The sequence below is a fragment of the Pelobates fuscus genome, chromosome 1 (assembly GCF_036172605.1).
Source record: "Pelobates fuscus isolate aPelFus1 chromosome 1, aPelFus1.pri, whole genome shotgun sequence".
In the NCBI taxonomy this organism is placed as follows: Eukaryota; Metazoa; Chordata; class Amphibia; order Anura; family Pelobatidae; genus Pelobates; species Pelobates fuscus.
In genome coordinates this window covers 64,025,951-64,039,374 of record NC_086317.1, presented here as the reverse complement: position 1 = coordinate 64,039,374, position 13,424 = coordinate 64,025,951, and the positions used below count along the sequence as shown (strand labels likewise).

The window sequence follows — 13,424 nt, the reverse complement described above, 5'->3', positions numbered from 1 at the left end:
GTGGGTGGCTGTCATGTAGTTGAGAACATCAGATGTGTGATTTCACAGCCATAATACGCAAAAAGTGATATATTAATGCAAATGTTGGCAAAGATCGGTGATAAATCGGCTTAAAAAGTACCCCGTAACTGGAAATTTCTTTAGAAAATGTGGGTTATGTCACTATTATTAATTGTAAAATCCCAGAAAACCACAGTTTGCAGATCAATTGGTCACTTTATTATTTGACCTAAACTGGAATATAAAGGATTTTTAAAGAAAATCAGGACAAATAAACGAGTACATTCGTAGCTGTTTTGTTTTTACTGAATTCGTTTTGTACAAGCTATTGTAGGTTAAAACTGCATTTTTCACACCTCTTTATAATTTTTTTTACTAGTAAATGATGAATTATGTATCAAATAAATGTCCATTCTTTCATGTGACTAACATTCGATAATACATTTGGGTGCAACTAATGAGAAGTAAGGGAATACTAAATGCAAATAAAGCACAAAAAGCCCTGGCACAGATTAATTGTAAACATGTCAGTCATTAAAAGGGTCACGGTTGTCATGTATTTTATTCTGTTATTTTACAGAAACACATTCTAGTTATTTGATGTCATTTTTTATCTTGTATTTTACACTTGTCATTTTTCAAAAATATATATTTGTAACTTTAGTTTTGCAACATAAATGGAAATGCAAAAAAAAAAAATCTGTAAGGAACTACACTTTGATAAAACACAGAAAAAAAAAATATTTTTAATGATTGCAAATTCACAAGCATTTTTGCAAATAATTTTCATTCACCTGCAATGCTTTGCCAGGACAGGGTCACACAAACTTCTTACCTTTGGGAGTGAAGCTCTTGAACCCGAACTCTGTGTTGTCATTGTCAAGACAGTGGTGATACCAAGAGCAACCCTGGCTGGTGCAGCATCCATGTTAATCCAAAAAGATACCCATGACAAAATAACAATCAGCAAACTTGGGATATACATCTGTATCAAATAATATCCCATCTGACGTTCTAAGTGAAACTTAACTTCGATGCATGTGAATTTTCCTAAAAAATAGAATAAGAAGAATAATGATATACAATTTCTAACAGAAATGTGCATGGGCGAAAAATTTAAATCATCATCTTTCTAAAACTTCAGAACTTAATCGAGATTGCCATTATTTTCCAATATTCCATACAATACTTTATTGGGGTATATATACATCCATAATTTAATTTAATTCCATATAAGGGTACCTGCCACATTAGGGCACAATCAACTAAACAAGGTTGCCTGAAAGATCAAATGTACTGTTTAGTAGATACCTCCCTAATCTGGTATCCTTACATAGAATTGCCATAATAAGGGTACCAAATTAGGGACATATCTACTAAGCAAATAAAAAAGCACATTTAAGAAAAAAGGGCTTTTCTGATTTTTGCTCTTTCAGCTGATTAGTAGATGGTATCCTGATTCCTATCCTTACATGGGATTGCCATAATTAAGGGGAACTACATTAAGGACGTATCTAGCAAAAAGCTGAGAGACCAAAATTAAGAATATGTCTCCTTAATTTGCTATGCTGTGTATATTACATGCATTCTGTATACAGAATGCATATACAGCATGTATATACAGTGCTGTATTTGACGCAAGGCAAACAAGGCATTTGCCTTGAGCAGCACTTTCCAGGGGGCAGCAAAAATGCCACCCCCAAATGCCCAGGCAAATACCTTGTTAGCCTCAGGACAGGTGCTAGCTGAGGTCCAGGCGGGCGGCGAGGGATTGCTGATTTGTGAGATTTTCCTGCTCAGCTCCCTGCGTGCCGCAGAGTGATGCCGGGAGCTGGAATATGACATCACATTCCAGCTCCTGGCATCACTCTGCGGCGTGCGCACCTGGACCTCAACTGGCCACCAGACTGCACATCTGCCTCCCTCCCTGCCCAAACAGCCTGGCCAGCAGCCCCACTGGACCCCAGGTAAAAGAGGCAGGGAGGCTGGGTGGATTTAAATTAAAATTAAAAGAAAAATAATGTTAGGAGTGTTGGGAGGAAATGTGTGTGTGTCTGGCTGTCAGTGTGTGTGTCTGGCTGTCAGTGTGTGCGTCTGGCTGTCAGTGAGTCTGTGTATGTATATCTGTCAGTTTGTGTCTGTGAGTGAATGTGTGAGTGAATGAGTGTGTGTCTGTTAGTGTGTATGTATGTTAGTGTGTGTCTGTGAGGGAGTCTATGTGTCTGAGTGATTGTGTGTGTCTGTCAGTGTGCGTCTGTAAAAGAGTGTGTGTGTCTGTCAGTGAATGTGTGTGTCTGAGTGATTGTGTGTGTCTGTGAGTGTGTGTCAGTGAGTGAGTGTGTATGTATGTCAGTGTGTGTCTGTGAGAGAACCTGTGTGTCTGAGTGATTGTGTGTGTCTGTCAGTGTATGTCTGTGAGTGAGTGTGTGTGTCCGTCAGTGAATGTGTGTGTGTGTGTATGCGTTTGTGTCTGAGTGATTGTGTATGTCTCTCAGTGTGTGTATGTCAGTGAGTGTGTGCATGTCTGTCAGTGATTGTGTGTGTGTCAGATTGTGTCAAATCGGTGAGTGTTTGTGTCTGTCAGTGTATCTGAGAGTGTGTGTCTGTCAGTCAAAGTGTCAGTCGTTAACAGGAAGAGGTGTGGCCTTGGGAGGAAGGGGTTGGGGCAAATTTAAATTAGGGGATCCTCGAGTTCCGTCAGGCCTAGGGCAACACCGATCCAAAATACACCACTGTTTTTATAGATTGTATGCGATACATATATATAGAATGTATGTGGTTGTGATATACACATGATACCAAATTAGAGAGCTATCTACTATACAGCTGAGAGATCTTACATTTGCTCTTGCAGTTATTTAGTATATAAGTCTCTAATCTGGTACCTAGTGATGTCGCGAACATAACATTTTTGGTTCGCGAACGGCGGACGCGAACGTCCGCAAATGTTCACGAACCGGCGAACCGTGCGAACCGCCATAGCCTTCAATAGGCAGGCGAATTTTAAAACCCACAGGGACTCTTTCTAACCACAATAGTGGTTGAAGGGGGAGGGGGGAGACCTACTCTCCTTCCCCCCACCCCGGCCCCAACCCCTGGGTTCGGGTGGGGGCCATAAAGATAATGAGGGGGGGACCTACTGTCCTCCCCCTCTCCGGCCCCCACCCCTGTGCGGCGGGTGGGGGCCCTAAAATTAACAATAAGTGGGGGACCTATTGTCCCCTCCCGGCCCCCACCCCTGAGCAGCGGGTGGGGGCCCTAAAAATAACAATTAGGGGGGGACCTATTGTCCCCCCCAGCCCCCACCCTGAGCGGTGGGTGGGGGCCCTAAATACAAAGGGGGGTACCCTAGTCACCCCACCCCCCAAAATTTTTTTTTTATCTACCTACCTACCCCCCTCACCCTAAAATAATGAGGGGGGACCTTTAACTAAAAACCTGTAAAAAAAAAATAGATAAAAACAACTTACCATTCGATGTTTTCTTTCAGCCCCAAAAAAGGCCAAATAAAAATCCATAATAACCGACGCAATAAAAAAAAACAAAAAAAAACGACCGCACAAAAAAAATAATCCATCTTCATAATCCATCTTCACCCATGGAGGGCTTGAAATCCATCCAATTAGAGTGCTCTGTGTCATTTTACACAGCGTGGGGAAATTTAACTTTCCCACGCTGTGTAAAATGACACAGAGCTCTGTGATTGGATGGCTTGAAATCCATCCAATCACAGTGCTCTGTGTCATTTTACACAGCGTGGGAAAATTGAACTTTCCCACGCTGTGTAAAATGACACAGAGCACTGTGATTGGATGGATTTCAAGCCATCCAATCACAGTGCTCTGTGTCATTTTACACGGCGTGGGAAAGTTCTTTGGAATTTTCCCACGCTGTGTAAAATGACAAAGAGCACTCTGATTGGCTTAAACCGGCCAATCAGAGTGTTCTTAGCCTAATTGCAGGGCGTGGCAAGGCTTTATAAGCCGTCCCCCGCCCTGCAGAGCTCAGTCTGCGCGGAGCCCTCCATGGGTGAAGATGGATTCTTTTTTTGTGCGCTCGTTTTTTTTTTTTTTTATTGCGTCGGTTATTATGGATTTTTATTTGCCCTTTTTTGGGGCTGAAAAAAGAAGATTGTAGAAGAAAGAAAACATCGAATGGTAAGTTGTTTTTATCTATTTTATTTACAGGTTTTTAGTTAAAGGTCCCCCCCTCATTATTTTTAGGGTGAGGGGGGTAGGTAGGTAGATATTTTTTTTTGGGGGGGGGGGTGACTAGGGTCCCCCCCTTTGTATTTAGGGCCCCCACCCACTGCTCAGGGGTGGGGGCCGGGGGGGACAATAGGTCCCCCCCTTATTGTTAATTTTAGGGCCCCCATCCACCGCTCAGGGGTGGGGGTCGGGGGGGGGTAATAGGTACCCCCCTTATTGTTATTTTTAGGGCCCCCACCCACCGCTCAGGGGTGGGGGCCAGGGGGACAATAGGTCCCCCCCTTATTGTTAATTTTAGGGCCCCCACCCACCGCTCAGGGGTGGGGGCCGGGGGGGGACAATAGGCCCCCCCTTATTGTTCATTTTAGGGCCCCCACCCACCGCTCAGGGGTGGGGGCTGGGAGGGACAGTAGGTCCCCCCCTTATTGTGATTTTTAGGGCCCCCACCCCTTTTTTTTTTTTTTTTAACAGTGAGCAGCCACAGGCTGCTCACTGTTTAATAGACATACCCCTACTCGCGGTATTGCGAGTAGGGGCACAATTTACTAATACTAAGTAATTTTTACTTAGTATTAGTAAATTAATAGGGGGCGGACCGAACATCGCATATGTTCGCCCGCTGTGGCGAAAGCGAACAAGCGATGTTCGCCAGGAACTATTCGCCAGCGAACCGTTCGGGACATCACTACTGGTACCCTTAATTATGGAAATCTCATCATAGCATAGTATTGCATAGCATATACCAAATTAGGGAGCTATCTACTAAAAAGCAAAAATAAGTTGAGCCATTAGCAAGGTGCCAAAAAAATAAGGTCAACACTACGTGCTTGCTTATTCTGAAATACTTTTTTGGATTTATCAAAATATGTCAAATCAGCTCACTCTGCTCCAGGCATCATAACCATTACAGCCCTCCCCATGGTGCCCAAGTCTCCTGACTTACCAGGGCTGCCATAAGTGTGTGACAGCCGTGATGGTTGTCAGAGGTCCAGTGATCCGGGGGGGCCCAGGCTCCTGAATCCACATTCCCAGCAGCGGAACTACATTCACTTAGGACCACCCAATGGGTACTGCATACCAGGGGCCCAATCAGGGCCTGGTCTGGGCACTTTAAGAGCACAACCTGGTCCATGTGATATCGGCCGCCTGGGAGGAAGTGAGAGCCAGTGCCACTCAGGAGGGAGAGAGGCACAACACGGGCAGCAGTGGAAGGAAGAGGAGCAGAGTGAGCTGATGCAGGGCCCACACACATCATCCTCAGTCAACAGCAACCCAAGCAGGCCATCCTCCTGCAGACAAAATGTAAGCTAACAGGAGGGTGACTGCAAATATAAAAAATATGACATGTATGTGTGTGTATATGTCAGTGTGTGTGTATGTATCTCTGTGTATGTGCTAGTGTGTGTATCTGTGTGTATGTGCTAGTGTGTGTATCTGTGTGTATGTGTCAGTGCCAAACACCAACATTCACATACTCCATACAAAACATGCCTTCAAACACACTAAGACTTCTCAGTACTAAATACAACCCTGCAAGGATGTGCAAATTGTAGCTGCCTTGCTGGCAATGCATTGTGAGACTTGTACGACAGATGGGGATTTACATTTTGCCCGCCCTTGTGCTAGAGTGCCCCCCAAAAATATTTGCACCCTTTATGTTAGTTACATTATTGCCCCTGTGGGCCCTTGGCAGCCAGTATAGTGAAGAGGGGGCCCAGCAGATGCGAACGTCAGCTTTTAGAAACACACTTCAGAGCGTTGCTGTAGGTTACCATTGCAAAGACTGGAATTACGGGAGTTGAAGAGAGGAACAGTCAGAATCTAAAGATAAAGTTGGCTAGGTCTCTTCTTAACAACACAGCACCTGGCAGCCTGCACAATGCCATCAGACCACCAGGGAGTCTAATTCCCCCCTCTTTGGCCACAGGTGGAGGATGGATAATATTAATAAATTAATGATATATAGTAAAAATAAAAATAAAAAATTACACAGAATGCAACCCCTATCCTATCCCACATATATACTCACACACTCTGCATCCACTACATCATCACTACACACATCATCCACTATACATACTCACTCTCCATTTACTCCACTCACTGCATCCACTACACACGCACTGTGGGCACTGTGGGCAGACTTGATGGTAAGCCACGGGGGCCCAGATGTTGGGCTGTTTTAGGGGCCCCAAAATTTTTGATGGCAGCCCTGCGTTTGACTGTCCTGACTTATCTCCCCCTGCTGTAAGACGGTGTGATGTCACAGAGGGAAGATTGGGCTGAGGGAGAACTTGACGTCCGTGCAGGATATTATATTTTTTATTTTTTTTATTTATTTTTATTGAAGGTGGACAAATGCCTGCAAGGGTTATCCTGAGCAAAAATATATTTTGGTGTTGTTTTTGGTGTATAAATCATGCCCTTGCAGTCGCACTGTTCAGTTATTTTACATCAAGACAGGATGCTTCATATTTGTTTAGCACTTTGTTTACTGAACTACCAGCAGCAAAGAAAAACAAGGCTAGAATAAACAGGAATTTTCTGCCACTTGGGAGTTAAATCACTTTGTTTATGCAGTCCTAGCCACACCTCCCTCAGCTATGACTCAAACAGCCTCCATGATAAATATGGTTAATTTTTACAGCACAGAGTGTTTACTTTAGAAGTTCTTAGGTCCCGCTTGCGTTTTAGGTCCTTAATTTACTTTATTACTATATTACTTTACCTGAACTGTAATCACACACAGAAGGCTGCTCTGAGCGCTAGACAGGAATTAGCAGAGCAGGAAAAGACATTTTAAATAAAACACACTGAGAAATAAGAAATTATTTTTAATAATTTAAAAATGTGAGATCAACAAAAAGATGGTATGGGGAATAGTGGTGTGTATATTCATCAAAGGAAATAGAAAATAGAAAATAGAAGTTATATTGTTTTTGTGTTTATCGTGCAGATTGTTTGTTGCTAAGGAACACGCAATGACGCCAATGATACCGTTATCAGGTTGATTCACTGATCGTTGTTAAAACTGAGAAAATAAGTTACTCTCGGAATTCAGTTTAGAACTCTGACTCACAAGCTGATTACTGAGTGTAACTATGCTAAGACTGTGTGTCCCTTTAACTCTCGGAATTCAGTTTAGAACTCTGACTCACAAGCTGATTACTGAGTGTAACTATGCTAAGACTGTGTGTCCCTTTAACCCTTTCTACTCACCTGGAATAATTCATGAATTCACAAAACAATTCAAATGTTGATGAAATCTATGAAAGGAGGGCAAACACACTTAATATTTTATAGAGATGACATTGTTGACTATTAGTTCCCCTGCTTACAACTGTTGTGTCACTTGCATTAATGCCCATTGAAATTAGAGTAATACTGTGGTCGAATAGAATGCCATATATTATTCAGCTTCGTCCTTGCTATGAAGATACCCAGAAGCCTTTTTAACAGATTTCCATGCTGCTCAGCACTGATAATAGCCTAGAGGGGGCCAGCGATGGACTGCTGATCCCAGCTGTCAGAGAATGTATGAAGGCACATATACACACACAGCACTACATGTTCATATGTAGTGGGGTTATGCATACGTAGCAGTGTGCGTGTTACAATAACACATCAATTTCAATCAGGCTAGTTAAAGAAAGAGTAGTGTTTCTTTGTGAAATTGTGTTATAAACTCAAAATACCTAGACAGGGAAGAAATTGGGGTTTGCTTCACTGATTTTAGTAAAGTGAATAAATTTAGTTTTTGCTGTATTGATCCTTTAACTTATTTTTTTACTATCCCTGTATATCCACAAGAGACAAAAGTCTGTCAACCAGAGAGAATTTCAAGGTGGGTAAATCACCGGGGGCTTCGACGCGTGGTTAAAATGTATGGCCCCTATCACTCTGTATTTGCTTACTATTCAAAATGTTGCCTCTTGTATGCCAAATCAATGCATAACTATATCATTTGTAATTCCCTAAATTAGAAGATAAATAGAAGCGTAGAAGTGTTTTTTTTTTTTAAATATACAATTTGAAATAACATCTCCAACTGAAGGCGACTTGAGGACAACAATGAGGAGATGCTAAAATCAGACATAGGGGCCCACTAACGGTCAGGTCAATGTCATTCCAATCCCACCCCTCCCTCCTTTCCACCTATGCAACTCTCTTGACCAGCCACCTCTAAACTGTGTATATGTACATTGGGTTGGTTTAATTTTACTTAAAGTCTCCCAGTATTTCCTACAGACCCACCACAACTACTGCTGGTTGGAAAACATATTGATTGGTGTATTCGGTCATTTGCAGACAGAGATGGTGATGTTATCACACAGGTACTACATTTAATGTATAGTATATAACATTCTAGTTTCACATTCACACAGGTACTACATTTAATGTATAGTATATAACATTCTAGTTATGTATCCCTTACAAATTGCATTGGAGCTTTGGGTATCTGTTTCCCCCTAAAAGAACAATCCAGAAGCAGAGTGTAATTAAAATATTTTGGGCTTATCTTAATCTTAAATAATTATTTGTCTTGTCAGAAGGATAGCTTAAAAAGAGACACTGTGTAAATAAAATTATACTTCATATATTACCCCAAACAACGAACAAATGATTACAATATAATGTGCCTAAATCTACTTGAAATTAATTTAAAATTGTGTCTGAACATCAATTTATGCACAGAACTGACATTATTATTATTAACTTGCAATATATTCATCCTGTATCTAAAATAAATGATGTACTTTAATTTCTAGGATACCTGGTGTTTATTATGTACTTGATGGATGGAAAATTTACAATTTCATCTGACATGTCAGAGTTAAATATAATCATATAGAGTTATGGTTTGATTTATTTTTACCTCTTAGTGACAACTTTTCACTATTACAAATACTATACTATTTAAAAAAAAAATAGGATAACAAACCGTATTGGTCTTTTACTCACTAAACAGTGAATTGTAGTGAATTGAAAATGAAATGTAAATATATTGGCAAAAAGTGCAGATTTAGCCAAAATCACAGCTTGCCTATTTTAGCCTAAATTTTGCAATACTGCTCAATTTCCTACTGATCAACAGTTTAGCAAATAATCTTCCGACACGTATTATGCACACTGTTTGTTACAATTGTTTTCTCCATTTGAGGAATGTACCAACCAGTTGTGCTCACATTACATGTTAATTTTATAATAAGGTTTAGAATTTGCTGTACAGTTATTTCTTCTTTATAAATTTATACCATTTAACATTTTCTCCTTCGTACAGATATACAGATATAAACTTTTTAAATGGTGTGTGCACCTTATAAACTGATTATGACCCTATTATACTTGGAATGTATAAGAATTTCCCCCCTGTAACAGTGACAGATGCAAGCATGACACATATGGCTGAATCTGTCACGTTTCATTATGAGATGGAACACGGTCACTAACTGATGCAAGTAGAACACTCTCATGCTTAGATCACAAATTATGGCTCTGGTTAAAATGAATTCATTTGGAAACATTGAAGAGGCTGCGTAAGCATTCACTGGATTCTCTCAGAGTGACTCCTAACGCATCCCCATCAGTCACAAGGAAGCTTGAAGAAATCTCCCGGGATTTCTATTTCCAAGGACTGATGGCATTGCCTGTGATTTATTATGAAGGCATTTGGTAAGAGACGCAGAATATACATACTAGCTTCCTCTGTTTATATGACAAGCTTTTCGGTCTGTTATTTTGTCTCCAGTAATTTTTGATTGCAGTGTTTTATTCGATAATACATACTTCAGCATTATGACTATTTTAGAATTTTGTTAAAATTAGGGTTTTTGCTAGAATTCTGTAAATACAGGGATTGACGGGAGTTCCACAACCGTGCAGTAGGTACTGTGTCATGGTCACATGACCCAACACGCAGAATATAAACACACCAAAAAGGGACAGAGAAAGTACCTATACTAATCCTTAGAGTGGTTGGGTTGAAAAAACAAAATACAAGTAGAAACGTAAAAAATAAAAAAAATAAAAGGTCAAGGGGAGCCAGAAATCACTATAATGAAAGCTAAAGAAGATCAAGGAAGCCAGAAAAATAGAATAGTCAGAGAATAGCCTGGTCAAATACCTAAAAAGACATTATACAGAAATATAAATGCACTCATGGGACACTCATGAACCACAACAGGGCACTGTGATTAGGACTAACTAGTCTTTTATAGGTTTGGGGGAATTATTGGAGTAACCACACCCCCAAAACATGAGAGGGCATTGGTACTTTGTATAATTAGCCTCACTGATGTCATGACGCCGGAACACGAGCCCCGCCTCATTAAAAGGGATGTGTGCACTGAAGGTGGCTCAATGTTACAGCATGAAGAGCAGAAGCAGCAGTCCACCGGATTGGGATGGCAAGTGTCAGGTGGGCCGCCATGGTAAATACAGTAGATCTTACATATTGTTTCCAGAGGAGCTTAATTCAGCTCCTCTTTCTTTTATCCGTATGCTGGGAGAGTAGTTAGGCCTCAGCGTTGCCCTAAGGGTTCTAAGATTAGGTGTCCTTGTGCTACATAGTTTCAGCAGACACATGGTGCATTCTGGGTTTTAATGCGCTGTGTGATGTCACCCACCTTGCAGTACAGGATTTGAAAATATGACCTTCGCACTTCATGTGAAATATATAAAGCACCAACAGCTTGATATACTACAGCCAAAGTTATGTCAAAATTATCAAGATCTTGATAAAGACCAGAATGGGTCGAAACGTTGATTTGATTTATAACACAGTTGTAGTTTGAATGACACAATAAAACACCATTTGCACGCTTTGAAGACCTGTGAGTGCTCCCTAAACGTCGCATTTCTATATATCTTATGCGGAATTGCACCCAGGTAGATTTCTTACTTTAGTTTTTTTGTTGGTGGAGTGCCAAGTAGAATTTAAAGGGACACTATAGTCACCTGAACAACTACAGCTTAATGTATTTGTTCAGGTGAGATCTATAGCTCCCTGCAGGCAATCTAATGTAAACACTGTATTTTCAGAGAAAATACAGTGTTTACATTGATTGATAGGAATACCTCCAGTGGCCGTCACTCAGACGGCCACTAGAGGCACTTCCTATCATGCAGGGCCCTAAAAAGGCCCTGTACACGTCAGACGTTTGAAAATACGTCTGACGTGTGCAGGAGAGAGAAGGCACTGTGTGCGCGCCTTCTCTCTCCAGCCTGTCAGTAGAGGAGGGGGGCGGGCAAAGACCGCGAGCTGAGCTGTCAGTCAGCTTAGCTCGCGGCCGCTCACACCGCGCGCATGCGCAGTAGTGCGCTGAGGACTTCAGAGGGCATGAATGCCGTCCTCTGAAGTCTGTGCGCATGTGTGGCGAAGCCGCGCATTCGCACAAGGGAGCAATGACGCTTCTGTTTGCTCCCTGCTCGCGCCCGCCTATTTTGTCATTTTGACGAAATAGGGGGCGCGGCTTCGCGAGGCTCCCGGCGCTGGGACCAGGTGAGTAAACAGGAGCTGCCTGGAGAGTCCCTTTAACCCCTTAAGGACCAAACTTCTGGAATAAAAGGGAATCATGACGTGTCAGACACGTCATGTGTCCTTAAGGGGTTAAATTGTGTGTATAAATATATATATAAAACCGGGCAATCACCCATCCCCTTGATGAAGTTCTCCAGATGTTGACCACAATGGATACCCATGTACCCATGTTACCAAGAAAAAACAATGTAACGTTTTCTGGGATTTCCTACATATTTCCCGGGATAATGTGTAAAACACATTTTACAGATATTAAATTCCCTTTAATTTTCCATGCAATCAATGAACCTGATTAAACTCCAGATTTTAACTATAACATAACTATAACATGTATAAGAAATGCAAATAAGCAAGTTTATTTAAATGTCCCAAATCATTTACCTGTATTATAGTGCTTAGTGCAGTAGCCAAGCTCATTTTCTTCTTTGAGTATAAATTGCGGCAAAGTTAAACCATCGGCGACTTGCACGGGGCTGTTACTCAGCCATTCAAATATAAGATCATTCATTGTGTATCCAACTAGAGTAAACAAAGCACAGTTCATTAAATTGTAAATTGAAGGCACATAAATGCCTATAACAGAAAACAAGGTTTGCTTTTGAGTGGGCTGAAATCGAACTATACTCATTAAACACAATTCCAGCAGTCACACAGAATATAGGAAAGACACAGAATGTTCTGATTTATTTTTAAATACTTCACGAGTTTATTTTCACATTAATTTTGTAGAAAATGTACTAATAGAAATAGTCAGAGAGGTTATAAGTACAGAGTTTTTTTTTTTATTGGTCTATTCACGTCGTACAAAGAATTGCTATGTCAAAAGCTTTTATGCACTGCAATCACAGAAAACAGGAGTTATGCAATTTAGTGAAATGGCAAAACCAGTTACAAAATGCTTTAATCTGAATTAAAGAAACAAACAAAACAAAACAAAAATATATATATAGGGGTGCACTCACCTAAACATCCACATAGAAGGGTGCTGCTGGGGCCAATTAATACAACGTACAAAATCCAGCATACTTATTCACTAAACAACAACCTGAAAGCTCAGTTGTCTCTTTCATAGGTGCCTCATTCCAGGGCCCTATTTAAAGGGACATTATAGGCGCCCAGACCAATTCAGCTTATTGAAGCGGTATGGGTGCAGTGTCTCAGTCCCCCTTAATCCTGCAATGTAAATCATTGCAGTTCAAGTGAAACTGCAATAATTACATTGCAGGACTAAGACTGCCTGTAGTGGCTGCCAAACAGACAGCCACTAGAGGCAGTTCCTGCTTGCTAGGCAACTTTAGGTGCCTAACACACTGGACATCCTCACGCTCTGCAGGAGGAAATCCATCATCGGTAATATCTCCATAGGAAAGCATTGAAGCAATTCTTTCCTATAGGGAGAGCCTAATGCACTCACCGTGCATGCCCATTAGCCCCCTCTTAGGATGATGTAGGAGGAGGTGGAGCGCCGATGGGAGAACAACACTAGAATTGGGTAAGTTAATAAAGGGTTTTTAAAGCTTTCTGAGCGGGGACGGGTGTGGGGAAGGGAAAGGGAGTGGGTGCTATAAGGGACTACAGTGCTTGAAATACAGATTTGTATTACTTACACTGTGGAATCCCTTTAACCGTGCACTGCAGTGAGCCTCAAAAGGAAGAATAAAGCAATGTATGGTCAT

At 41.3% G+C, this 13,424-nt stretch overlaps 1 protein-coding gene across 4 annotated transcripts in view; it reads right to left on the bottom strand.

Annotated features, from left to right (window-relative positions):
* GLRA2 (glycine receptor alpha 2) overlaps positions 1–13,424 on the bottom strand; it is a 244,097-nt gene that overhangs the window by 115,919 nt on the left and 114,754 nt on the right. For all 4 annotated transcript variants that reach the window (XM_063449052.1, XM_063449043.1, XM_063449061.1 and 1 more), the window contains 2 exons: positions 12,130–12,267; positions 836–1,050 (listed from right to left, as the gene is read on the bottom strand). In XM_063449052.1, the coding sequence (XP_063305122.1) occupies positions 836–1,050; positions 12,130–12,267 (353 nt within the window). The remainder of the gene's footprint in view (positions 1–835; positions 1,051–12,129; positions 12,268–13,424) is intronic.